Source organism: Myxocyprinus asiaticus, chromosome 47, assembly GCF_019703515.2.
Source record: "Myxocyprinus asiaticus isolate MX2 ecotype Aquarium Trade chromosome 47, UBuf_Myxa_2, whole genome shotgun sequence".
NCBI classification, from domain to species: Eukaryota; Metazoa; Chordata; class Actinopteri; order Cypriniformes; family Catostomidae; genus Myxocyprinus; species Myxocyprinus asiaticus.
In genome coordinates this window covers 3,660,386-3,687,704 of record NC_059390.1, presented here as the reverse complement: position 1 = coordinate 3,687,704, position 27,319 = coordinate 3,660,386, and the positions used below count along the sequence as shown (strand labels likewise).

The 27,319-nt window shown below is 39.1% G+C and overlaps 1 protein-coding gene across 1 annotated transcript; it reads left to right on the top strand.

The window, feature by feature from the left end:
* The first annotated feature begins 59 nt into the window (after positions 1-59).
* LOC127436530 (nicotinamide phosphoribosyltransferase) lies at positions 60-25,658 on the top strand. Its single transcript, XM_051690795.1, has 11 exons — positions 60-179; positions 9,200-9,356; positions 11,650-11,753; positions 11,847-11,975; positions 16,908-17,066; positions 17,381-17,517; positions 18,255-18,480; positions 21,654-21,773; positions 22,749-22,889; positions 22,986-23,120; positions 23,418-25,658. Exons 1-11 carry the CDS (start codon positions 120-122, stop codon positions 23,529-23,531), a joined length of 1,482 nt encoding a protein of 493 aa, XP_051546755.1. The 5' UTR covers positions 60-119; the 3' UTR covers positions 23,532-25,658.
* The last annotated feature ends 1,661 nt before the right edge of the window (positions 25,659-27,319 follow it).

Here is a 27,319-nt window from a genome sequence, read left to right as displayed (position 1 = left end):
GCCAGTCCATCCCTTTTGCTCACGCCCACTCTGATGCCGTCATCCACCTTCCTCGACTACGGGGGTTGGTTGCGAGAACAACAGAACTGACAGGAGACTTCATTCACGTCAAGGGGAAGATGGAGCAGCACAGAGGCGCCGCGGACTTCAACATCATGTTAGCCACCGACTCTTACAAGGTGAGCAGAGACCCAGGGTCCGTCCCCAAACCGAGCCGGTTTCTGGTGTGTTTTAGACCGGCGAACCCGTGACTGAGAAAGAAATGATGGAAAGTGAAAGAGAATTGAAGGTGGTTTTATCCTTCAGGCCGTTAACGGTTAGAGTCGGTGTCAGTCAGGTCGCAAGGCCGAATGTGTGTGAGGAGAGAGCGCATGTACATCATCAATTTAATCAATTTAATTAAAACTGGGTGCGATAGGCGCAGGTCATGAGGGATGGGGCATCTCTCTCATTATTTCAAAAGCAAAACTGAAAGGAATCGCTCTCTCAGGAAATGGGTTTCTCCTGTGAGAATGGCAGAGCCACATCTGATGGAATCAATATTGAACTTATTTAAATATTTTAATAAATCACTAAGAGGCTGATAGTTGTGCAGCAAACCTTCACTTTGTAATGGAACTAGTCTGACTGCATTAGAGGAATATTCCGGGTTCAATACAAGTTAAGCTTAATCTACAGCATTTGTGGCATAATGTAGATTACCACAAAAATAATGACTCGTTCCTCCTTTTCTTCAAAAAAGCAAAAATCGAGTTACAGTGAGGCACTTATAATGGAAGTGAATGGGGCCAAATATTGGAGGGTTTGAAGGCTGAAATGTGAAGCTTATAATTTTATAAAAGCCTTTGCATTAATTTTTCTGATAAAACTAATGTATTATTTGTGCTGTAAAGTTGTTTAAATCGTCACTTTAGTGTTTATGGCGTTACGTCATCATGGCAACAAAGTTGTAAAAATGGATATAACTTTACACGGAAAAGATTAGTAAGTGATTTAATCACACAGAAATCATGCTAACACAAATATTGTTTACATCTCGTGGCTATACTAGAGGTAGACCGATATGTTTTACCGATTAATCGGTGCCGATAGTTGAATTTTGGAACTATCAGTTATTGGCAAACATCTGTCGATAGTTGCATATAGTTTTTTCATCGTTAAGTAATTTCAAAATAAGAGTCCCCAGTGTGTTTCGGGCTTGTTTATACTTAAAAGTCCCACACTATGCACCAAATCTGAATTTTTTCTAGTTATTAATCAGGATTTTGGTTGAACAAAAAACTGCATCTGAGATTTTATTCATTTTGGACTCTTTGTCTTTGCCCGCCATAATAAAGAAAGAATAAGTATTTTTGTTTACATTCTATAAATCTATTTGAAAAACTATCGGCCAATTAATCGGTTATCGTCCTTTCCCACCAACTTAGTTATCAGTATCTGCAAAATTCACTATCGGTCGACCTCTGGGCTATACTTTTGTAACGGTGAGTATTTTCACATTTACTGATTGGCCCCATTCACTTCCATTGTAATTGCCAGATCTTCCTTTTTTTTTTTTTTTTTTTAAAGTAAGTAGGGAGGGACGAGACTAAATGAATTTTTGTAGTTATCAACATTATGCCACAAATGCTGTCCATCTGAGATTACATGAGGATTTTGTCCACATTTCACTAGCATGCTTTTCGGTTGCATTTGCAATTGCATTTTTACCTAGTTAAGTGGCTGTTTGAAAATTGGATGCTCTTAATGTCAGAACAAATATACATTATATACATGATCAGTGTTGGGTGTAACGTGTTACTGTATTTTAATTACATTTCACGGCAGCGCAGTAATGTAACGTGTTACTTTTAAAACTAAGTAATCTGATTACAGTTACAAACATGAATAAAATTACGTTACTTGGAATACACATTTATTGCTAAGACAATAATATGAAGTAAGTAGAATGCATTTTAGTACTTCTATGTGTGTTGCTGTGTCAGCTAATGAGCATGCGTGCTAACAAACCACCATGGCATAGAGGACACATATCGAGGCTATGGCAAATGAGTGAGCGGCGTTACTATGGATGCAGCAGAGTGTATTTGTTTATTCAAATTGAAAACGAAAGCGAAGCGTGCACTGTGTCAGTGTGCTCCCAGCCCTGGCTGGAGGAGAGAGGCATGCAAGGCTGGGCGGGTGACAAATCTTCCTCAAATCTCCACGCTCTACCCCCTTTTTCATGAGCCTCCCTCGTGTGTCCCTCTGCAGCTGCTGCAGGAGGACAGGGGATCGGCTTTGGGAGTATATGGAAAACAGCGCTTGTTCCCGTCTGACAGAGGGATATATCGCTCACAAGGTGGAAACATTTGCGGAACGGTGTCTTGAAAAAGACGTCGCTTTGCAAACGGCTCTTTTCTGTTCTTTATGTACTGTACACAATAAAACACAAACACAATGCAATAGCGTTACAGATGCGCAAGTGATAAAGGAGTCTCAATTTATCCAAGCACAAGCAGGGAGGTAAAAATAATCCACTCGCTGTAAAGTTGTGTGATCACACATATGCTGCACATGTACATACACAAACAGACATACTGTTCATGCACACATACACATGCATGATGCAACACACAAGCAAACTTGTATATGCACACTGAAAAGAAACAAGCATTCATATACACAATGGTTTTACTATCAAAGCTGTTTGCAAATGTGTTTTCAGAAATGTTTTCAGTTCTTTAGTATTCTTAATAGTCTTTCACACCAACACAAACACAGGTAAACAAGCATACTGTACACATACATGCCACACACAGCTAAGAAGGTTGTATGTAGCGGGGACACACACACCTGAAGATACTACTACAGCATATTTGAGATAAGAACGTTAAGTTGCAGTTTTAGAAATGCATTGGATCTCTATAGCCAAGTTGCTGTCTTTGTCATGTTGCTGTAATTTTGTTATTGTTTTCAGTCAATATTAAAGTACTAAATGAACTATTAGTGTCACGTTTGTATTTTTCGCAGGTTTGATTGGTTTTAGAAAGTATCTTTAAAGTAAAGTAATTAGTAATCTGATTACTTCCTCATGGATTAATCAGTAAAGCAATCTGATTACAATTTTGTAGAAGTAATCAGTAGTTGATTACTTTTTGAAAGTAACTTACCCAACACTGTAGATGATATAGTGTACATTATATTTTACACATAGCTAGACCACGTAGTAGTTATTCTGTATAGTGTGTATGCAAAAATATATACTTTGTGTAGCCTGTAAACCATGTAGTGTAGGTATAGTTACTTTATACTAGAAATCAATGTTTATGTAGAGTGCAGCAGCCTAGTCAAGTAAATAGATAAATATAGACAATAAAAGATGAAAGGTTCAATCCAGTCTGGGTTGAACCAAACGACTCGCTTTGTCCATTTTGCAAAGGGAGTAGGAGTGTCCCTTGCATTACATCTAGCCTACTATAAAGGAAAGTAGAGGATGAAATCTTGTACCACTGTATATGATCTTTCATTAATAAGTCATAAACATTATACATCGATTAACAGATCATTAAGGTAATATATTAATATATTTGGAAATGTATGAAAGTTTCCTTACATTTCTAACTATTGGAATGTACATTGATTAATGATCTGTATTTTAAAGGCTAATGTAATGTGTTTGTGAAAGTTATTGTTTGAAGTCAGGATGCATGCCCTCAGGAAGTCGAGGGATGTTTCTTACACAAGAACAACTGAGATGGTTTAAGTTAGTTCACTCAGTATGCACAGTCCCTGTTGCTTTGGAGTACCACATAATCAATATTTGTTATTCATTATATACCAAGAACGTTGAGTTGTGACATTATATTGTAACATGATGGACAATTGATGCATAGTGTTTTGAAACTTTATAAGACCTACAAACATGTGAGACAACTATAGTGTTTGTCTTTAAGTTGATTCACAACAGAATATCTCATCACCATTCAATCTCTGTTGGCTCTGAAATAAGGATGGTTTATTTTACTGATATCCTCATTCGCATCACTCACTTTCGCAGCGCTCTCTGCCCTTGGATCCAGAGTAACGTTGGGTCTGTTTTGTTGTGGAAATGGCCTCATCAGTGTTTTCTTTCGATAATGGTGCTAGAGGACGGGAGTAGATGCCTTTGTCTTCAACCTCCCACCAGAGATGTAATAGGAGTCTCGTGTTTTGCATTAAGGCTGGTGACATGTTAATTTAACCATTCAGAATCCTGCAGAGATCATTTAAGGGCCAGAGATCATGCGTAGAGAATTCCATTACGATATAGCCTATTGTATCTTTGTACACCAGGGTTCTTCAACTACTTTCTTGCAGGGGCCAGATTATCCAGATAAAATGACCAGGTTTTCATTAAGGATATCTCTGTATTTTGCTGCGTTCAGCTTTCCTTCAACCCTGACCAGTCCCCCAGTCCCTGGTGCTGAAAAACACCCCCACAGCATGATGCTACCACCATTATGCTTCACCGTTGGTATTGCGCAGGTGATGAGTGGTGCCTGGTTTCCTCCAGACATGAAGCTTGGAATTGAGGCTGAACAGTTCAATCTTCATTTCATCAGACCAGGGAATCTTGTTTCTCACAGTCTGAGAGTCCTTTAGGTGCTTTCAGGTGTCTTGAGGAGAGGCTTCCGTCTGGCCACTCTGCCATAAAGCCCAGATCGGTGGAGTGTTGCAGTAATGGTTGTCCTCCTGCAAGTTTCTCCCATCTCCACACATGATCTCTAGAGCTCAACCAGAGTGACCATCAGGTTCTTGGTCACCTCTCTTACCAAGGCCCCTCTTCTCTGCCGATTGCTCAGTTTAGCCGGGTGGCCAGCTCTAGGAAGAGTACTGGTTTTTCCAAATTTCTTCCATTTAAGAATTATGGAGGCCAATGTGCTCTTGGGAACCTTCAGTGCAGCCAAACTTTTTTTTTTGTAGCCTTCCCCAGATCTGTTCCTTGTTACAATCCTGTCTCTGAGCTCTGCAGGCAGTTCCTTTGACATCATGGCTTGGTTTTTGCTCTGATATGCATTTTCAGCTGTGAGACCTTATATAGACGGGTGTGTCTTTCCAAATCATGTCCAATCAATTGAATTTGCCACAGGTGGACTCCAATCAAAGTGTAAAAACATCTCAAAGATGATCCAGACAAATGGGATGCACCTGAGCTAAATTTCAAGTGTGATATACATATTTCAAGTATTTAAGGGGTCTGAATACTTACGTCAATGTGATATTTCAGTTTTTTCTTTTTAATAAATTTGCTGTTTTTTGCTTTGTCATTTTGGGGTATGGAGTGTAGATCGATGTGAATTTTTTTTTTTTTTTAAGTTAAATGATCTTACCATAAAGCTGCGTTCACACTGCCAGCGACACGCAGCGACAAAACGACCTCATCTCATTCATTTTCAATGAGAGCTGGCGACTTCCGTCCACACGAGCGATGGCGACCGTTGGCGACCGGATGTGGGCATGTCCAGCAACTCCACAAAGCACAGAAATGTTTAACTTTATGCAAATGAAGAGCAACTTTTGGGAGCGACAGCCAATACGAGAGAAGATGGTAGAGCTCACGTGATCCTTCTCACTCTCAGCTCCTGCAGTGACGGAAAGATGGAGGAAAGGTTAATCCTTGCCGTTAGCAATTTACCAATGTTATATGATATGTCTCTGCCCACGTACAGGGACATATTTAAGAAAAATTATGTGTGGAAAGGTGTATCTGAGATCGCGGGGATTCCAAGTAGGTTTAAATCATCAAATAGCCTGTAAAATTAACTATTAAATAATTTGTTTTGAAAATGTGTTACATGTATGACAACAAACAAAACCATATAAATGATCAGATATAGTGAATAAACATACTATATTAATAACCTTACTAATATTTTAATAATAATATTAATTTGAAAGAAACACTGCTGTACACCACTAGTGACCTAACCACCAGCCACTGGCAATGGTGTGAACGCAGCTTAAGGCTGCAACAACAAAATGTGAAAAAAATGAAGGGGTCTGAATACTTTCTGAATGCACCGTGTGTGTGTGTGTGTGTGTATAGAGAGAGATATATATTGATATATATGCATTTTCAAAACATAATTTAATTTATTGTAGAGGTCGACCGATAGTGGAGTTAGGCGATACGATAACTAAGGTTGTGGGAAAGGCCGATAACCATTTAACCTATTCTTTTCTTACTATGACGGGCACATACATACTTGTATTGTTGTCTCCCTTTGATTAATTGCTTATGCTTGTATTATTACAGTTTTGGCCAGGCAGCACTATATTGATATCCCTCAAACCGATAGAGTACCTTTAACTATAAACAAGTCTGAATCATACAGAGGACTCTTATTTTGAAATGGAGACTTGGTCCCATTACAATGCTCTCTTTTCCAACCGTAGATTCGTCCAGCTCCAGCCAAAAAAGTAATGATTAGGGCTGCAACTAAAGATTATTTTGATACTCAATTAATCTTCGATTAATTAATGATTAATTGATTAATCTGGTTTGATTTAGGCTACAGTACTGAATTCATGATTCTATACTCTCACAAAACTGAACAAAGCCTGAATCATGAAAAGTTAAGTTTGAATATATTATTATTATTATTTATTTCGGGACATATGCGAAATATAGGACATATGCGTTCCTTTACTTGTAAAACTTAAAAAGTACTGTTCATTAAAGAGTAAAATGATCCATCAGGAATGGAGTGGGACAACAAATCAGCTCAGTAGAGGGTAATGGTGACAGCAGAATCAAACTAATCGATAATGAAATTTGTTGTCTATGATTTCCATTATCGACAATAATCAATTGTTGCAGCCCTAGTAATGATTAAATAACACTTGTGAAACTGCACAGTACCTTTAGCAATGCAAAGGTGTTAATTTCATCTGGTATCCATCTTTACGCTTTTTACCCCAGTATTAAACATCACAATTATGCAATTGTTGCCCTGGAGATTCTTGGCCATTATTGACCATTTGGTCTTCTTGGCCTTGGGAATGTAAGGTCAAAAGCACCTGCACAGTTTAACTAAAATGGATCATTTAATTTGAGAACTTCTTTTTTGTTTCACATTCACTTTAGGTTGCCACATCTCATGTTCACTCCTTACATAACCTCCTGGGTTTAATCCATGGCTGCTGGGTTTGTCTTCCATGTTCTGAGACCAGTGTGCTGCACCTACTCTGTGGCATTACTGTGTCCTCCATGCACATGGCCAGTTGTTGCCTCTTTCATTTGTGCATGCCTGGACTGTCTGCAGCTGTTCATATGAAAAGGGGTTTGTTCTAGAAGGAGAGGATGACCCAAAAGGAACGCCATCACTGCTCCACGAGGACTTCTGCTCTATGGTAGAGCCGGAGAGAGTCTCTCTCAGAGTGCAGTGAACAGCCATAGTAGCTGTCAGACACGACCATGAGGGTATGACCTTTCTTAGGCCAGTCTGTACCAAAGGAGACTAGCCAAAAACTGTCAGGAAAAGGTCAGCGTGCACAAAATATCATAAGGGAGCTTGGCGTGTACGCTGTTTGGTTATTAGCGTAACATATGATCCCATTCTCTGCATAGAATGTATTTGCATCAGCCTTGTTTATGGACAAACCAGAGTTAAAAAACAAAAACAATTGTGTGGTTGCCAGGTCATTGTTAATTGGTTAGGGTGTTCTGGGTGGTTGCTAGATAATTGTTTACTGGTCCAAGTGAAAAGTGCCCAGTCTTTATTAGAGCCTGACCAATATGGGATTTTTGAGACTGATACCGATTTTAGAGGGGGGGAATTCACAGATTACCGATATGGTGGCCGATATAGTTAATTTATGAGCTGGAATGAAAACAGACCTTTTCTATGTGGATTGTTCACCGATTTTGCACCGATATGACTATGCAAAGGTACTCAGAAGGCTGCTTTCTTTATTATTATTGTACATTGTCAACAAATTTTAGAAATGAACACTGAGAAAATAAAGAATAAATACAAATACAATAAATAGCTTAAAAAACATCAGTACTGTATGTTCAGTATCATTCAGTTGCTGACCATGTAAATAAAGAATTAATTCAAATAAAATAATTAGCTAAATAAACATCAGTACTGTTTAGTATCAGTCAAATGCTGACTATTTTAATACTGCCAGTCAATTATTGGCAGGTTATAAAACAAGAAGCATTTATGCCTTCCGTGTCAAGAGATAAACAGCGGCAGCCGTGTTACACCGTATTCTGCTAAACAAGTTCAGGGGAAAATTTCAATGGTGGAAAACCAGACTTTTAAATATTACATTTTATAAATGCAACGACTGGAATTGTGATTGAAAGGGGGTACCAAACTGTGAATCCTGAACAAAACAGTTTGGTGAGTACGTGTTTACACATTAGCTTCCACTCAGCTGAAAAGCAATGAAAGTAGCTACGTGGTTAGCTAGTTAGCTATAAGCTCATTGTCACGGAGAGTAAAAGATGGACCAGCATTGCATCTCACCAACTAGGTAACAACGTAGCATGAAATCAACACTCAACAGACACAATCCACCACCGCACCGTTGTCTGCTGAGCTGCAAAAAGATGCTCTGATGCTTACCTTTCAATCTGCTTTTTTACTGACTGCACTGACAAACTATAGCTGGCTAACAGCAAACAGACATGAGTGACATGGTTGTCAGGGACAGAGTTAATGTTATATTAGTTATATTGAAAAGGGAAAATGATGGGGTCATTGTTTACTAACTTTACAGTATGTATTTCACAAACTAGTTAGCAACTTACCGAGAAGAGACCGCTCAACTCCACCTGTCTGCAGAGCAACCGTCTGCTCAGCATCAGCTCTGTAAACAGTGGAGACGGAGCGCGCTCTGCTGGACAAACTATGTAATGACACCAATACTAAAGCATTGTTTTCTGCATTATATTTTCTGAAAAAAAGTTTTCATATCTGCGCATATCAGTAAAATATACGGCGATACCGATATATCGGTGAAAGGATAATATCGTCCAACCGATATATAGGTCGGGCACTAGTCTTTATAATACTCTCATGATAGATGTGGCTTGGGATCCTCCTTCAATGTAAGTGAATGAAATGTTTTTTTTCACATCTAGTGTTCATGCTGCCTTGTTGACATGGTATTGTGGTTTTAAAAAGAGTGTCATAATTTAAATGTATGCTTTTCTGTCTTGCAGGTCACACATTACAAACAGTACCCACCCAACACTAGTAAGGTGTACTCTTACTTTGAATGCCGTGAGAAGAAGACAGACCCTACCAAGCCCAGAAAAGTCAAATATGATAAAACGGTCTTCTACGGGCTTCAGTACATTCTACACAAATACTTAAAAGGTACATTAAACATGGTTGTCACTACTGATTACTGCCTTTGGTAATTTTGATTTGTGTTCCCGCTCAAGAATGCAACCTTCATTCCAAACGTAGTCATACAGTTAGTTTGCTTTATTCTGCTCATAAGCAGCCCAAAAATATCACTGTTCGATGAAACAGACAAAATGACTTTCTTGTCAAAGAGACAAATGTCGAAGTAATATGATCTCAAACGTATAGCGTAAAAAAAACAGCAGCATGAAGGTGCACTTGAGTGAAAGCTCCTCGGTTTAGTTGGAGGTTGTTGTTCTGTGCTGTGCTCCAAAAAATTTGGGTATTTTTACACTCTTAATAGATTTCACAGTGTGTCAGGGTGAAGGCTTTAGAAATTGTGTTACGGGATGAAACACGACAATGGAACATCTGCTCTTTTAGCCTCTGCAATTCAAAAGACAGCTGCTCGATAAAGTCTTTAGCCTGGATTCAGCCATGGATATCTTTGCTAAGCCTAATTTATATAAAAAGTTGGTGTGGCTGCACTACTTGTATTGTCCCTTTGATTAATTGCTTATGCTTGTATTATTACAGTTTTGGCCAGGCAGCACTTTATTGATATCTCTCAAACATTCTGATTAGGATTTGTTTGGCAGATCTCTGCCTCCCCTGCCAAGGAGGAAGCAGGAGCTGGGTGGACCCTTTTTTTTTTTTTTTTTTAATTTGGAATGGCCAATTCCCAATGTGCTTTTAAGTCCTCATGGTCACGTAGTGATTCGCCTCAGTCTGGGTGGCGGAGGACGATTCCCAAATGACGATTGCCTCCACGTCTGAGACCGTCAACCCGTGCATCTTATCACGTGGCTTGTTGAGCGCATTGCCACGGAGACATAGCGCGTGTGGAGGCTTCACGCCACCCACCGCGGCATCCACGCTCAACTCACCACGTGTCCCACCGAGAACGAACCACATTATAGCGATCATGAGGAGGTTACCCCATGTGACTCTATCCTCCCTAGCAACCGGGCCAATTTGGTTGTTTAGGGACCTGGCTGGAGTCACTCAGCACATGTTCACTGAAGACTTTTAATTACAAACAGTTCATTCAAACACAACATACAAAGTGCTATCTGGCACACACGCAGACGCAGACACACACACAGCTCCGTGTGATGCTCAAACTGTTGACCTTCCCGGCCCAATGCAGAATGCACACATTTGTGAGCTGTGTGCAACTCTCTCTCTCCCTCACTGATGTCTCCTGCTCCTCTTTATCCCTCTCCCGGCTGATTGGGGTAACTCAGCACCAGGTGTCCATCCTTACGGCCCGGCCACGCCCTCCTCGCCTTTGTTCTAAACTTCTAACCCTAAGTATTTTTTTATTTTTATCCCCTTTTCTCCCAATTTGGAATGCCCAATTCCCACTACTTAGTAGGTCCTCATGGTGGCGCGGTTACTCACCTCAATCCGGGTGGCAGAGGACAAGTCTCAGTTGCCTCCGCTTCTGAGACCGCCAATCCACACATCTTATCACGTGGCTCGTTGTGCATGACACCGCGGAGACTCTGCATGTGGAGGCTTGTGCTACTCTCTGCGATCCATGCACAACTTACCACGTGCCCCATTGAGAGCGAGTACCACTAATCTCGACCATAAGGAGGTTACCCCATGTGACTCTACCCTCCCTATTAACCGGGCCAATTTGGTTGCTTAGGAGACCTGGCTGGAGTCACTCAGCACACCCTGGATTTGAACTCGCGACTCCAGGGGTGGTAGTCAGCGTCAATACTTGCTGAGCTACCCAAGCCCCTCTAACACTCAGTATTAAACCTCTGCAGTTAATTAAGCCCAGACCACTTTTAAATATATACTTCATTAATACTTTTTGTAGATAGTTTCTGCCTTTGGCATGCTATCCACTTTTGTCTTTTAACTTTAAACTTGTTTAAAAAAATATCCTTGTGACTTGCATTGATGGTTGCTTTGGATAAGTGTCTGCCAAATGTATAAATCTAATGTAAATGTAATCCAAAGAGGGCAGCAGTTTAACTTCGTGTATGCTGTGCCTTTAAGATGATTTGTTGCATCTCTGTAGACTGTCCTTGTGGGACAATGCTGTACTGTGAGCATGGCAGAGTCCCTTAATTTAAAATAGTGCAAGGATGTAGGAAAGTGTGCAGTTATATACACACTCACACACACAGTGCCACCCTCTTTTGTCATGTCAGTCTGTCTTTATATTCTCTTATGGTTCAGTTTGTTCCTGGTGGTGTCTTTTACTCACACTTTTTCCTTCTTTGACATCTTTTTGCGCTCACAGGACAGGTCGTCACTCCAGAGAAGATTCAGGAAGCAAAAGAAGTATACCGGGAACACTTTCAGGATGATGTGTTCAATGAAAAAGGCTGGAACTACATTCTGCAGGTAAAGAGAAGTTCAAATCTCTGACTATTCCTGTCACTGAATGTTTGTCCCACAGAGACCTTCAGTCATGGCTCATATGTAATGTCACTGCAGAAATATAACGGTCACCTGCCTATCGAGATCAAGGCTGTGCCGGAGGGAAGTGTTATCCCACGTGGGAATGTGCTCTTCACCGTGGAAAGCACAGATCCGGAATGCTACTGGCTCACTAACTGGGTAGAGGTGAGTCACAACCTTAAATTGGTCCCTAAAGTCATACTTACATGCCATTTACGTTCATTTATCCAAAGTCAAATTTGCATTCCAGGTATATTTTTTTCTTCCCAATCAGTATGTGTGTTTCCAAGGGAATTGAACACATGATCATTGCTTTAATGCGACTACATTTATCAACTTGTCACCATTTTCACCTCTCATGACTTTTCGATGTGTGAAAATATCCTCGCTAGCATTGTCAACTTTTGGTTCTTTGGGATTTGCTTTCTCATTGGGGTTTAGCTTGAAATCTGCTGAGTCATGCTGACTGCCCAACATCCAGCCGCACCTGTACAGAACAGTCATTGTGATACACTACACCTGTCACCTAGCAAATAGTCATTAGGGTTTCCTTTATTTCATCTTGTGCATGCATGCATGCACGACCAGATGCCCTTGGCTTTCAGAATACGTTGTCACTGAAACAGACACCACATAACTGCCCCTGTTATGTTTTCTGAAGAATTTAGGAGATTGGAAATAAACTTATGCTTCCTTTATAATGACCATGAGAAGGCATTGATGCAATGAATGACTGGATTGTCTGGAGGCTTTGCAGACTAGCAAGGCTACATTAAACTGATATTTACAATATTTGTTGTCTTCATGAAGGCTGCCGGCATAAGCTGCTCCTAACAGTCGTCTTTTGTGCCGTGAGGCTGAAAACAATCTCTTATTTGTGACAGTCACATGCTTGCACATTTCATTATAGTTTGGCTTTACAGGCATGTGACCCAATGGCCCATTTGTAACAACTGCCCAGATAATCTCTGAGATTGAAGACTGAAGAATGCACATCTGAGGTCAAAGAAAGTTTCTGACCTCTCTTGATCCATGACTTAGACTTTTAATTGGAGAAAACACACAGATTTGTGTACCTTTATTGATTTTTAGAAAGCTCTTTGCAGCCATTAGTCAGAAAAAATCAGTATTCACCCCCTTTTGTTAGCAGATGAACTGTAGGTCTACATTTTAACATTTTAAAAACTACTGTTGGGAAATTTCCAGGAATAAGGGTCGGCTGTTTAACACGTAAAAAATAAATTACGCATCTAATGCAGTATCCGTTTTTTTTTTACACTTTCTGAAACTTCACTAAAGCTTTCCCCACTTCTAGTGGCTAAAATTGGAGGTACATGCTCGACTCGCTGCACAATCTAGCACAGAAACTGATTGTGTGGAGCAGCGTAGGCTTCTTCATTAAACATGAGGCATGTCCCGGCCATAATAAACACGGGAGCAGATTTACTGCACTGAGAATGGAGACTTAACCCACAGTCTGCTGAGTCAGGTGTGGAGAGATACGGGCAAGCTGCTGTATCTCTTCGCAATGGCCGAAATCGCTCACTGACAGTACGTGTCCACTGGCGCGTGGTGAGCGAAGCTAAGCGTGAGTTTTTCATTTATTCCATTGAGAATCAACCTTGTGAGCGTGACGACCTGCTCCTGCTGGAAAATAGAAAATGCCTGCTCAGCTTTGCTCACCAGGCACCAGTGGACATGTACGGTCACAGTGATCTGAACCAGTGTCAAAATCGAAACAGCGCGAGAAAGACCGAGTGTGTGTGAAATAGAGACTGAGCGGCAGCCAGAAAAAAATAACTGTTTTGAGATGTTATACAAATTAAACTTCAGCATTCAATTTGTTTTATATCTGTATTGTGTCTATTAATACATTGACAATGTATGCTTAAGTTTTACCTTGCCAATAAATTTGTGTATGAATTGACCCTTCATTAAGCCCCACCTTAAAAGCTCTTAGCAACTGTTGCCCTGCCACCATTTCTCTGACATGCGTTTGCTATTTTCCAGTGACAGCCTATGGAAGTAATGAGTACTTTTAAGTAGGATTTTCTCAAAACAAAAAGCAAAAAATCCCGTACATTAACATAGCTTGCAAAACACGATCAAGAATTGATTACGACGTTTTGGCCAAGCATCCTTCATCAGGCATACATAAAAAAAAAAAATTTAAAACACGTTTTTTTATGTATGCCTGATGAAGGTCTCCTCCAAAATATGTCTGGAGGAGAGCATGTTATGGATTAAACTGTGTCAGCCCTCATTCCCAAATGAACATATAACATCTGCAACGACACCTACATTTGCTCCAAGGTAAATTAAAGCTAATAACTGTACATTAATTAACGTATTGATTCAAGTCATAGTAAAAGCGATAATAAATAAACAGTTTTTCCCTTTTCAAGTGACTGTAATAATCATTTGCCTTGATTCTGATTCACAGTCTCCACAGTTTTTAATCAAATTACTGTGTAATTTAACAATTTCTTTTGTAAAAAACTTTAGATAAATATGCATTACGTCACCCTTCATACCAGCCCACGTAATAAATATTATCCATTACGTTTATGAGAATATTTTGCCAAAAACTGCATCGTTCATGGCGATCTCCCATTTATTCCTATGCGAGTTCTGCAGAGCTTGTCAGAGCGAGCAACCATAACCAAGGGGGGCGGAGCTTAGCAGAGGGTCAGTTTGAATCTACCCATTTGATCCTATTATTTAAAAAAGTCACTGGAAAACACATGGATAAACAAAAATTACAGCATGTCCACTGATAAAATCACATGTATACATACACCTGTATCAAAGATTTATACTTGTAAAAATGTGTCTAATTAACTCTATCTGCAAAAAAGTAACATATTAACATGTACATATTAAAGTAATTAAAATAAATGATGACTAACTAGTTTCTTGCAAGTTCTTTGAGACAAAGTATAAAGTTAATATGATTATATTAATGGTTGTTTTAATGTACAACAAATATTTTTACTACAAAAATGTATTAGTTCATTTTTTTTTTATCGATTCACAGCCCTATTGATTACTTAGCACGTTCTTAGACTCTGAGGCAGACACCTTATATATGTCCCCAGTATGTTCGCTAAAGAATTGAAAGGGATAGTTCACCATAGTTTGTTCACTCATCCTCATTTTGTTCCAGACACGCATGACTAATCAGTTTGAATCAGTCTAAAGAATAAAAAATTAACTCACTCAGTTCTAAAGAACTCCCTGAGTGAGTAAAATTACTGAATAATCTGACTCATTTACTGGCTGTACTGTATGTTGATATGTACGGTCTGCTTATTGTCTTTGTATTAAAATGTAATTTCTGCCATTGACAGTGGTGCAGAGAATACTGGTCTTTCGCACTTATGCAGCCAATATACTCCTACACCTAAAACTCTAGGTGGTGTGCCAAGAATCTCACCACAGACAAGTTAATTCATGTGAACTTGTTAGGGTAGACACTGTATGATAATATTGACTTGACCGGATAGTCTTTAACAAAACGGGTCTGAACAGCCCTGCTCAATGCCCCCTTTTATGAGTCCAATACAAGGCCACTGTACAGTCATTGTGTTGACTCTGTCACACTTCTCCCGTCACATTCCCAAGCACTCTGTGTGCATTCAGATCACAGGCAGCATGAAGTGGCTGTATAGGTTGCTTTTGGATTCAGGTTTCAGCTCACTACACCACCACTAACTTTATAAGCATTGTACTTGTTGCTGGACCACAGGGCAGGAGACATGCGACAAGCTCCGAGAGATTTGCTACATTCAAATTTGACTCTTTTACGAGTGATGGGATGTGCAATGGGGGTGTACATGCAGGAGGTGTTCATGGAATTAAAAACAATTAGATGGAGCGCAACAAAATGGAACAGAATGTAGAATGCAGGGCTCTTCAAACCAGTCTCGCCAGAGATTCTCAGCAAATAACTCTTCTTTCTAATCTCATTTTTATGTAGCAGGCTTTGCTTTCCTCTGTCGATGTTTTAAACCCACGTTTGAAGCATCCATCTCTATAAATAGCCTAGTCATGTTGCATAACAAACTCCACATGGAGTCAGTGATTGGTTTTATTTAACCTCTAGATGGTGCCGTTATATGGAGAAATGAAACGCAACTATCGGCCCCGATTTAATCGGTAAATCTGATATATCAGTCGACCTCAAGTTGAGGATCATAAGGAATTTAACGAAACGGTTCCATTAAAGATTCTTTTTTGAGAAAAAAGAAACTTTTGAGGAAGAATTATTTGGAAATAATAAATGCAATTTTTATATTTACAGGCATTTGACTGCCATCAGGATGCCTTGTGATTTGCAGCTGTATACAGTACTGTATTTATATGCAGAAAACAGTAAATCACCAACACTGAAAAGCTTATATATCCGTATTGCTTCAGTGTGTAGGCTCAGAAAAATAAAATCCAAGGAAAGAAAAAGCTTGCACACAATGTCAATAGAAATAAACTTCAAGTATATTTATTAAGAGGCCAAAAAAGTGCCAAAGTGCTCAATGCAGGAACAAGGTGTTTTCGATTTACATGGTCATCAGTGTCCAATTAAAAACAACACATCCGATTCTCAAATACACAAACATTAAAATAATCCAAATTTGGCCTCTTGGGGCCTGGGTAGCTCAGCGAGTATTGATGCTGACTATCACCCCTGGAGTCGTGAGTTCGAATCCAGGGCGTGCTGAGTGACTCCAGCCAGGTCTCCTAAGCAACCAAATTGGCCCGGTTGCAAGGGAGGGTAGAGTCACATGGGGTAACCTCCTCGTGGTCGCGTTCAGGGGTTCTTGCTCTCAATGGGGCACGTGGTAAGTTATGCGTGAGTAGCATGAGCCTCCACATGCTGTGAGTCTCCGTGGTGTCATGCACAACAAGCCACGTGATGAGATGCATGAATTGACTGTCTCAGAAGCGGAGGCAACTGAGACTTGTCCTCCGTCACCCGGATTGAGGTGAGTAACCGTGCCACCACGAGGACCTGCAAAGTAGTGGGAATTGGGCATTCCAAATTGGGAGAAAAGGTGTTTAAGTCATTAATTCTAACAGTGTAGTTTGTCTCATCAACAGACGATCTTGGTTCAGATCTGGTATCCCATCACCGTGGCGACAAACTCGCGAGAACAGAAAAAGATTCTGGCCAAATATCTCATGGAAACGTCAGGAAGCCTGGAGGGATTGGAATATAAACTACATGACTTTGGCTACCGAGGAGTTTCATCTCAAGAGGTAGCATTAATGTGCACTTAAGCTGAAGTACTGTGTGCTAAAAAGCTCACATAGAATGTGTTTGCTCTTACCTAAACCCAGCCACTCTGATTTAGATACCACACCAGTCAAACAGCCCAGATCTATTGTATCCAGCTGGGTTAGTACAAGTTTGGAACGTCTTAGTAACTCCTTATAAAGAATTCATAACACACATACTGGACATACTGAGCATCACATACAGTTCATATCACAACACCCTTTTTCTAGAAATTTGCCCTTGATAGTTTCACTCTTGCTGTAGGTCTGTATTTACACATATGTCTCTGTTTCAGACGGCTGGTATCGGTGCATCTGCACACTTGGTAAACTTCAAAGGAACAGACACTGTGGCCGGGATCAGTGTCATTAAGAAGTACTACGGCACCAAAGACCCAGTTCCTGGTTTCTCTGTACCAGCTGCTGAACACAGGTGGAACAACCCAAAATTGTCATGTTTCTCAATCGTAGATATTATAATACACTGCTAATAATCGTGATGCTGATGGGAGGGTTTTCTTTCCACTGACTAGTAAGTGAGGTATGCGTACATTGATGATGTGGCCCAATGTCTTTCAGTTAGTTAGTGCCACATCATCACCCCTCTCATTTCTAGTAAATTGTGCGAGAGCTGTCAGCACCCCTTGTTACATAACTACCAAAGCTCATAGTCTTTCTTCATGCAATATTTGGTGTGAAAGACACAATGTAGTGAAGGGAAACAAAGAACTTTGCTCGAGTTTCGATTCAAAACCAGTTCTACTTTTGAAATATGTCTAGCATAGGAAAGGTGCTATGAAGTATTTTGCGTACTGTGGCGCCCCTTAGTGGCAGTCAATCAAAAGTGACCTAGTTTATTTCCTCAGTACATGTTTCTGGAGTTATTGCAAATGATGCATTATTACACAGTTTTATAGTAAAGAGAAACGTTTTTGTCCTTGTTATCTTTCATCAAAATGAAACAACTTGCTCTGCTTCTGAAATGTCCTCCCCTCCAACCACCTGTCACATAGAGAGCACCTTCACAGTCCAAACAATTCCTGATAGATGAAATCATCTCCCGCCTTACATATGAATTGTCTATGTCAGTATTCTGACACATGCAGAATTATGTCACATTAGAGAAGCACTCTTTAGTTCTCAGTCTGAGTGCTTTCTGTCTGTCTGCAGCACGATCACTGCCTGGGGAAAGGACCATGAGAAAGATGCTTTCGAGCACATCATCAAGCAGTTCCCCTCTGTCCCCGTGTCCATTGTCAGTGACAGCTACGACATCTACAATGCCTGTGAGAAGATCTGGGGGGAGGACCTCAGGAGTCTGATCGAGATGAGGAGCGCAGACGCCCCGCTGGTGGTCCGACCAGATTCAGGAAACCCTCTAGACACGGTGCTGAAGGTAGACCTCATCCCATCAAAAATTATGGTTACACTTTGTTTTAATGGTCTACAATAATGCACTAGTTAAGCATGAATAAGACAGTAATTAAAAATTAACTGAATTTAGAGGAAGGCTATCTTAGCCATTATTTACAACTTACGGGGCGACACATGCACACCACTGCTTTGTTTAACAGACGTGACATTCCAAACCAGAGTTAAGATATACTTACTGTTGCAGTGTATGGTACAAAACTGATTTTCTAACCGTGTTATTCGCTTTATATTCTCAACAGAATTTGTTAATACAGATCATGACTTTAAAATGTAGTAAAATAGACACAAACTTGCTTTATGATGTCTGTTTGAATATCTCTCATGTTCTCATCACGAGGACGGAGGATTCCAAGTGAAATGTATTTGTAAAATGAAATGTCCCGCTCATTCAAGCGTCATTTCAGAGCATCGCCTTAGCGCAGCTGCATTAGTTCAGAGTGCTTGCCATTGTGTTGTTCAGATATATTAAAAATACATCCTAAAATTTAAGATGCAGTGAATCTGATTATTCAACTTGAACATGTATTTTAAGGAATTTATTTATTTGGAATATTAGACATAACACTATGATGTCATATTGTCATATTTTGTATGGTTAGAAAAAATATGCCCTAACAATTCCCCAACAACTCCAGGGGGCAAATGTTGCCCCTTAATAGAAAAGTTAAATTTATGACAATAGTCTATATACTCTCTTTCAGAAATGCTTTAGCCAGTAGTTACATAAATGCTATACATACTCAATAAAATAATAATAACAATACAAAAATGCTTCTCTCAAAGCCAGAATGTAATGTATGTAATGTTTTGCAAAAAAAAAAAAAAAAAAGTCTACAATAAGGGTACATTGTAAATAAGTAAAATGACGTTTCTAAATATAACAGAATATCAAAGAATAACATATGTCTATACAGTGCATCTGGAAAGTATTCACAGCGCTTCACTTTTTCCACATTTTGTTATGTTACAGCCTTATTCCAAAATGGATTAAATTCATTATTTTCTTCAAAATTCTACAAACAATACCCCATAATGACAACGTGAAAGAAGTTTGTTTGAAATCTTTGCAGATTTATTAAAAATAAAAAACGAAAAAAAATCACATGTACATAAGTATTCACAGCCTTTGCCATGACACTCAAAATTGAGCTCAGGTGCATCCTGTTTCCACTGATCATCCTTGAGATGTTTCTACAACTTGATTGGAGTCCACCTGTGATAAATTCAGTTGATTGGACATGATTTGGAAAGGCACACACCTGTCTATATAAGGTCCCACAGTTAACAGTGCATGTCAGAGCACAAACCAAGACATGAAGTCCAAGGAATTGTCTGTAGACCACCGAGACAGGATTGTATCGAGGCTCAGATCTGGGGAAGGGTACAGAAAAATTTCTGCAGCATTGAAGGTCCCAATGAGCACAGTGGCCTCCAACATCCGTAAATGGAAGAAGTTTGGAACCACCAGGACTCTTCCTAGAGCTGGCTGCCCGGCCAAACTGAGTGATCGGGGGAGAAGGGCCTTAGTCAGGGAGGTGACCAAGAACCTGATGGTCACTCTGACAGAGCTCCAGCATTTCTCTGTGGAGAGAGGAGAACCTTCCAGAAGAACAGCCATCTCTGCAGCACTCCACCAATCAGGCCTGTATGGTAGAGTGGCCAGACGGAAGCCACTCCTCAGTAAAAGGCACATGACAGCCCGCCTGGAGTTTGCCAAAAGGCACCTGAAGGACTCTCAGACCATGAGAAACAAAGATTGAACTCTTTGGCCTGAATGGCAAGCATCATGTCTGGAGGAAAACAGGCACCGCTCATCACCTGGCCAATACCATCCCTACAGTGAAGCATGGTGGTGGCAGCATCATGCTGTGGGGATGTTTTTCAGCGGCAGGAACTGGGAGACTAGTCAGGATCGAGGGAAAGATGAATGCAGCAATGTACAGAGACATCCTTGATGAAAACCTGCTTTAGAGCGCTCTGGACCTCAGACTGGGGCGAAGGTTCATCTTCCAACAGGACCACGACCCTAAGCACACAGCCAAGATAACAAAGGAGTGGCTCCGGGACAACTCTGTGAATATCCTTGAGTGGCCCAGCCAGAGCCCAGACTTGAACCCGATTGAACATCTCTGGAGAGATCTGAAAATGGCTGTGCACCGACACTCCCCATCCAACCTGATAAAGCTTGAGAGGTCCTGCAAAGAAGAATGGGAGAAACTGCCCAAAAATAGGTGTGCCAAGCTTGTAGCATCATACTCAAAAAGACTTGAGGCTGTAATTGGTGCCAAAGGTGCTTCAACAAAGTATTGAGCAAAGGCTGTGAATACTTATGTGCATGTGATTGATTTCTTTATTTATTTTTATTTTTTTTATTTATTTATTTATTTTTTTTCATTTTTTTTTTTTTTAATAAATTTGCAAAGATTTCAAACAAACTTCTTTCACGTTGTCATTATGGGGTATTGTTTGTAGAATTTTGAGGAAAATAATGAATTTAATCCATTTTGGAATAAGGCTGTAACATAACAAAATGTGGAAAAAGTGAAGCGCTGTGAATACTTTCCGGATGCACTGTAGATGCATGTCACAAAAATTATATTTGTGTTACTTTTTGCACTTTAACAAGCCCCCCAATAAAAGTTGTTAATGAACCATTAATGAACTAATTTCATTAAATTAAATGAATCCTAAAATAAAGACATTTTGATTACTTTGCTTATAATTTGTTTGCCATTTATTAGGTGTATAAGTATTTGCAGCAAACTTTTTAAAAATGTTCAGTGAGTTTTATTGTAATTGGAACATTTAATTTATTAGTAACAGATTTGAAAGGCCAATAATAATTAGCCTTAATACCTGCTTAATATTGTTCAGTAAACTTGACATTTGATTTCTGAAATAGAGCACCAATTGCATTACTTTCTACACAAAAATAAAACATTCAGTAAGTTGTAAATAATGGCTAAGATAGCCTTACTCTACAATCAGTTAATTATTAATTACTATCTATTCATGCTTAACTAGTGCATAATTGTGGACCCTTAAAATAAAGTTTTGCCAAATGATATTTTAACAAGTTCTAAAGAACACTAACTGATTTAGTGCATGTCACAATCACTTTTTTTCATTCTCAAGGTCCTAGAGATTTTAGGAAAAAAATTTGTTCCGTTTGAGAACTCCAAAGGCTACAAGGTGCTTCCACCCTACATCCGAGTCATTCAGGGCGATGGTGTGGATATCAACACTCTTCAGGAGGTGTGTTTGTCCAGCTCATGTCAGAACCACAACTGGTACTGTATACAGGGTCCCCAAAAATGCTTGCACACTTAAGTGCATTAGATACAACATATTGAAATGCAAGTAGCATCTGCAAACAAATAAAACTAGATATTTTCTCTGAATAGGCCACTTTTCTGAGCCACTTTCGTGTTGCAGTGATTTTGATTGCGTGTATGATGTTCACATAGGTGTCCTAGCAAAGTAACCACAGGTAGAGTTCATCCCTTTTTCTATTATTATTAGTTTATTTTTTTCTCCCCTTTTCTCCCCAATTTGGAATGCTCAATTCCCAATGCGCTCTAAGTCCTCATGGTGGCGTAGTGACTCGCCTCAATCCGGGTGGCAGAGGACGAATCTCAGTTGCCTCCGCGTCTGAGACCGTGAATCTACGCATCTTATCACGTGACTTGTTGAGCATGTTACCGTGGAGACATAACACGTGTGGAGGCTTCATGCTATTCTCCGCGGCATCCACGCACAACTCACCACGCGCCCCACCGAGAGCGAGAACCACATTATAGCAACCACGAGGAGGTTACCCCATGTGACTCTACCCTCCCTAGCAAACGGGCCAATTTGGTTGCTTAGACTGGAGTCACTCAGCACGCTCTGGATTCGAACTTGTGACTCCAGGGGTGGTAGTCAGTTTACTTGCTTAGCTACCCAGGCCTCCCATCCCTTTTACTATTAACATGTTTCACTCATGTTTGACAGCTACAAAATTCATTTAGTCTTCATTTTTAACAGTATATTTATTATTTTATAATTTCAAACCTAACACATTTTTGTGCTTGTGCCAATTTTTCTTTAAAGAACATGCCTTTTGCTTTGATATTTAATATCTAATGCAGTGACATTCAGACATTTTCAAGTGTCCAAATACTTTTATGTGGCCACTGTGTGTTTGTGAGTTTAACTCGCTTTGTACTCTACTGATTTGTACTGATACAGATTGTGGAGGGCATGAAAGAGCACAGATGGAGCATTGAGAACATCGCATTTGGCTCAGGAGGAGCTTTGCTGCAGAAACTGACCCGAGATCTGCTCAACTGCTCTTTCAAGTGCAGTTACGTGGTGACCAACGGACTGGGCGTAAGTTCAGATCGCTTCTCTTTTCTTCCTCCATCTCAGTCTTTCTGGTGTGACAATGTAACATTTATCAATAAGCTTTTGTTATGTTTATTGCAGGTGAACGTCTTCAAAGATCCAGTCGCAGACCCCAACAAAAGGTCAAAGAAGGGTCGGCTTTCTCTTCACAGGACGCCAAACGGGGACTTTGTTACTCTGGAAGAGGGGAAGGGTGACCTGGAGGAGTATGGAGAGGTATGTTTTTTCAACATTTATTTTACGGCAGTCAGAAGTGAGAAAGATGCCAAATACACTGTCATTTCCTCTAACTGTATATGAAACTCTACTAGTTTGCTGGATTCAGAAATTCGTCATTGAACTCTGTAAAAAGAGCTTTTTGGGTGTGTCAACTACAGGAGCTATCCCAAATGAGCACTAGGATAGGGAAAGTGTGCTATTATTGCTTCAATTTGACATATCATCAGTCAGCATTCTTGCCAAATATGCCCATTTTGACATTTTTTTTCTGATGTCTCTGTATCTCTCGCACAGGATTTGCTGCATACTGTGTTCCAGAACGGCAAGATTGTAAAGACGTACACCTTCGATGAGGTCAGAGACAATGCCAAGTTGAAGGAGAGTGAAGTGGAGGAGCTTCTGCTTTGAGCACACCTCCACCTGTCTCCCCATCAGCCCTCTTTCTCTTCACACCCCACACACACTACAAACCCGGTCTAAACCGCACGCCGCTGAGAGACGTGCGGGTGAGTCACCCCACATTCAGTGTACAGAGCTGTTCTACGTTTCTCTCTCCAGACTCTGCTACGCTTCAGTGTCTCTTTCTAATGGCGGATGAAAGGAATCATCATGCTATTAAAATAATTGAACAGTGTATTTGACCAAGCGTGCTATCGATCACACATCTTTGCCGGATTGGAGACGTATATGTGTGTATACCGCGAGAAGATTTTGCTTTGCTAGTTTGACTGTAGGACTGAAAGGTGATCGCTTAGTTTTTGTTGAATGTAAATGTCGTGCGTTCGGTTTATCACTTTATCAAAGGATTATTCTATTCCTGTATGCAAAGGAGATGGCTGATCTAGGGGGACACTTTTCATTCATATTCATTGGCCTTGTTTTTATGTTTGTTTTTGGTTACATCTCACAACAGCATGTCCAGGTCACTTTTCCACATTTTGCATAAAGAATAAGAAAAGAAGTTCGCTTTTAGGACCATTCAAATTTATATTTGTATTATTTTCATGACATTTGAACACATTCTCACTACCCGTAATGTGTAATGTACTGATGTTTTATTTTATAAGTGTGCGTGTGCGTGTGCGTGTGTGTGTGTCTGTGTGTAAAAGTTTTTTTGTTTTTTTTGTAAATTCCATTATTCTTTATGAAGTTATTTTATATATACATATATTATTATTATTATTATTATTATTATTATTGTTATTTTTTTATTATTATTATTATTTTATTTTTTTACATTTAGCATAATTTAAAAGGCGGATATGGAAACCATAATGTATAAATACTCAAAAATTTAAATAATATGTAAGTACCTTAACATCACAATCATGAAAATTTGATTTATTTTTTTTATATTAACTTTTTTCATTATCATAGACAATTAGAGAAACAGGTGTCACTTTGCATAAAGTTTTTAATGGTTCTTTAAAAAGAGTACATTTTATTTTATGCATAAAAATTTGCATTTATTCCTTTTATTTTAAGGTGATATATGACCTGGACGAGTTGTTGACCGGTTTCATGAGTTTCATTCAGATATATTAGACCCTTCTCTTTTCTTTTTATTTTATTTGAAGTTTGCCAACATGTTAGATGCTAATCATGATATACAATATAAAGCTGACACATGTAAGACAAAAACAAAATGTTTTAAATATTCACTACAACTTTTTATTCAGAAACACTTGACAACGGCAGTTTTATTCTACAACAGGAATCATTTTAGAAGAGCTTGGTTTTACTATTTTGTATACTTACGGTTTCAAACACCAGAATCATTATTTTTATGAAAGACCGTAATTACCGCCATAGTTACTGCAGTAAATATCCATAATCAGAATAATGTGGCCAAATTGCCTCCTCTCTTGTATATATATATCGGCTTGTGTGTTTATTTTATGAGAGCTGGCTTATTATTCGTGCAAACTGAGATTTGTTCTTATTTTTGTCTAATGCCCATTTTGCACCAACAGAAAATTCACTGCTATGTTCTGTAGATGACTTAAGAAGTTGTTTGATCAGTCTCTGGCACGTGTTCATTATGCATATATATGTGTGCGTGTGTGTGTGTGAGTGTGTGTGTGAGTGTGTGTGTGTGTGTGTGTGTGTGTATACATACCTGTTTGATTGTACACTTGGTTGATAATACTTGCTAATTATAATTTGATTGATGTTTTTATGTATATGTTGGGTCTGCCATTTTCTTTCAACCTTTTCAAATATTTTAAATTGAAAAGATTTTGATGGCATATTAAAAACAAGAACAATCCGTCATAATTGCTGAAATGTTTTTTGTTTTTTTTATTATTTATGATATATGAAATTGAAGCATCCCCTTTTATAGCTGCTGTAAGAACAGTTAACTGTTTCTCGGTGCACTAGCCTTCAACCTAGTAATTATATCATGAGTTTAAAACTGTTAAGGAACATTAGTGTGAAAGCTTAAATAAAAAGCAATATCATACTGATTCAAGTTTGATTTGTTTTTGTATTAAAGAGAAGGTTTGGAAATGCCACACGTGGTTATTTGACTTAAGTGTCTCAGAAATGCTCCAAATAAAATATGAAACTAATATTTACTGCCCTTATTAAATTTATGATCTTAAAGGAAAAGTTCACGGTCCTATACAGTGAATGTCTGTATTCAGTGTACAGTGGGGACTGAGGTTGTTAAACCCAAAAAGGATTATACCATAAAAGTGGTGCTTTTGTCAACTTTCAAATCATTTGATAGCTTTGTACAAAGAACAGACTTAAAGGCATAGTTCACCCAAAAATGAAAATTCTCTCATTATTTACTTACTCCAATGCCATCCCAGATGTGTATGACTGTCTTTCTTTAGCAGAACACAAATGAAGATTTTTAGAAGAAGATAGAGCTCTGTCAGGTCCTTAAAATGCAAGTACACAGGTGCCAGCACTTTGACGGTCCAAAAGTCACATTTAGGCAGCATACAAGTAATAAACACGACTCCAGTCGATCAATGAAGCGATTCAATAGGTTTGTGTTAAAAATAAATTGATAGTTAATACGTTATTAACTTAAAAAACTCTTCCTGCCAGCAGTTGACACATCACATAGCTGTTGCATGACGTAAGCGCATTAGTGAGTTCACGTGAGAATTCAGAAGCGGCGTTTATTTACAACAGAAGAACGAACGTCACACGAGAGTTTGGCCATTTCAAACAGCATCAGAGCCCTGGATGCAAGTGCCAATTTAAAGTTAAATACGTTTTAATTATCGACTTGTTTCTTACATAAACCAATCGATTCATTACAGAAGACATTCTTTTATCGACTGGAGTCGTGTGGATTACTTTTATGCTGCCTAAATGTGACTTTTGGACCGTCAAAGTGCAGGCATCCATTTACTTGCATTATAAGGACCTGACAGAGCTCTATCTTTTCTAAAAATCTTCATTTGTGTTCTGCTGAAGAAAGACAGTCATACATATCTGGGATGGCATCAGGGTAAGTGAATAATGAGAGAATTTTCATATTTGGGTGAGCTATTTCTGTTCTTCACTCAAATATACACTGTATGTCTTCAGAAGACTTGGACAAATTTTATGTACTTCCATTATGGTACTTTTTAGTACCATAGTGTCACTTTTATGGTAGGACTACTTTAAGTAAAGTGAATGGTGACTGTTCCACGCAAGAATTATGTATACATATACTGTATATATATATATATATATATACAGTACTGTGCAAAAGTCTTAGGCACATAAGATGTTGCACAAAAGTCTTAAGATGGTTATTTATATCTTCAGCTTTAGTGTGTCAATAGAAAATATAAATGTTAAACTCTCAAACATTACTTTTGCAAATAGAAAAGATTAGAATAGAAGAACAGGGAACCCTGCAACAGATGTCATGGCCCCCACAAAGCCCCCCACTGAACATCATTTCAGTCTGAGATTACATAAAGAGACAGAAGTAATTGAGCCTAAATAGATAGAAGAACTGTGGTGAATTCTCCAAGAAGCTTGAAACATCCTATCTGCCAACAACCAAGAAAAACTGTGTCCAGGTGTACCTAGAAGAATTGGGGCTGTTTTAAAGGCAAAGGTGGTCACACCAAATATTGATTTAGCTTTTTTATGTCTACTAGACTTTGTATGACATTAAGTGATAAATGAAAACTATTTATGGCATTATTTTTGAAGACATCCTCACTATGCAACATTTT

What these genes read in the sequence shown, in the direction of transcription:
- LOC127436530 (XM_051690795.1), top strand. Translation starts at nt 120, where the DNA reads ATGGAGCAGCACAGAGGCGCCGCGGACTTCAACATCATGTTAGCCACC. An exon ending in TAGCCACCGACTCTTACAAG is followed by an intron (nt 180 to 9,199) that starts GTGAGCAGAGAC and finishes TCTGTCTTGCAG; the next exon opens with GTCACACATTACAAACAGTA. An exon ending in TCTACACAAATACTTAAAAG is followed by an intron (nt 9,357 to 11,649) that starts GTACATTAAACA and finishes TTGCGCTCACAG; the next exon opens with GACAGGTCGTCACTCCAGAG.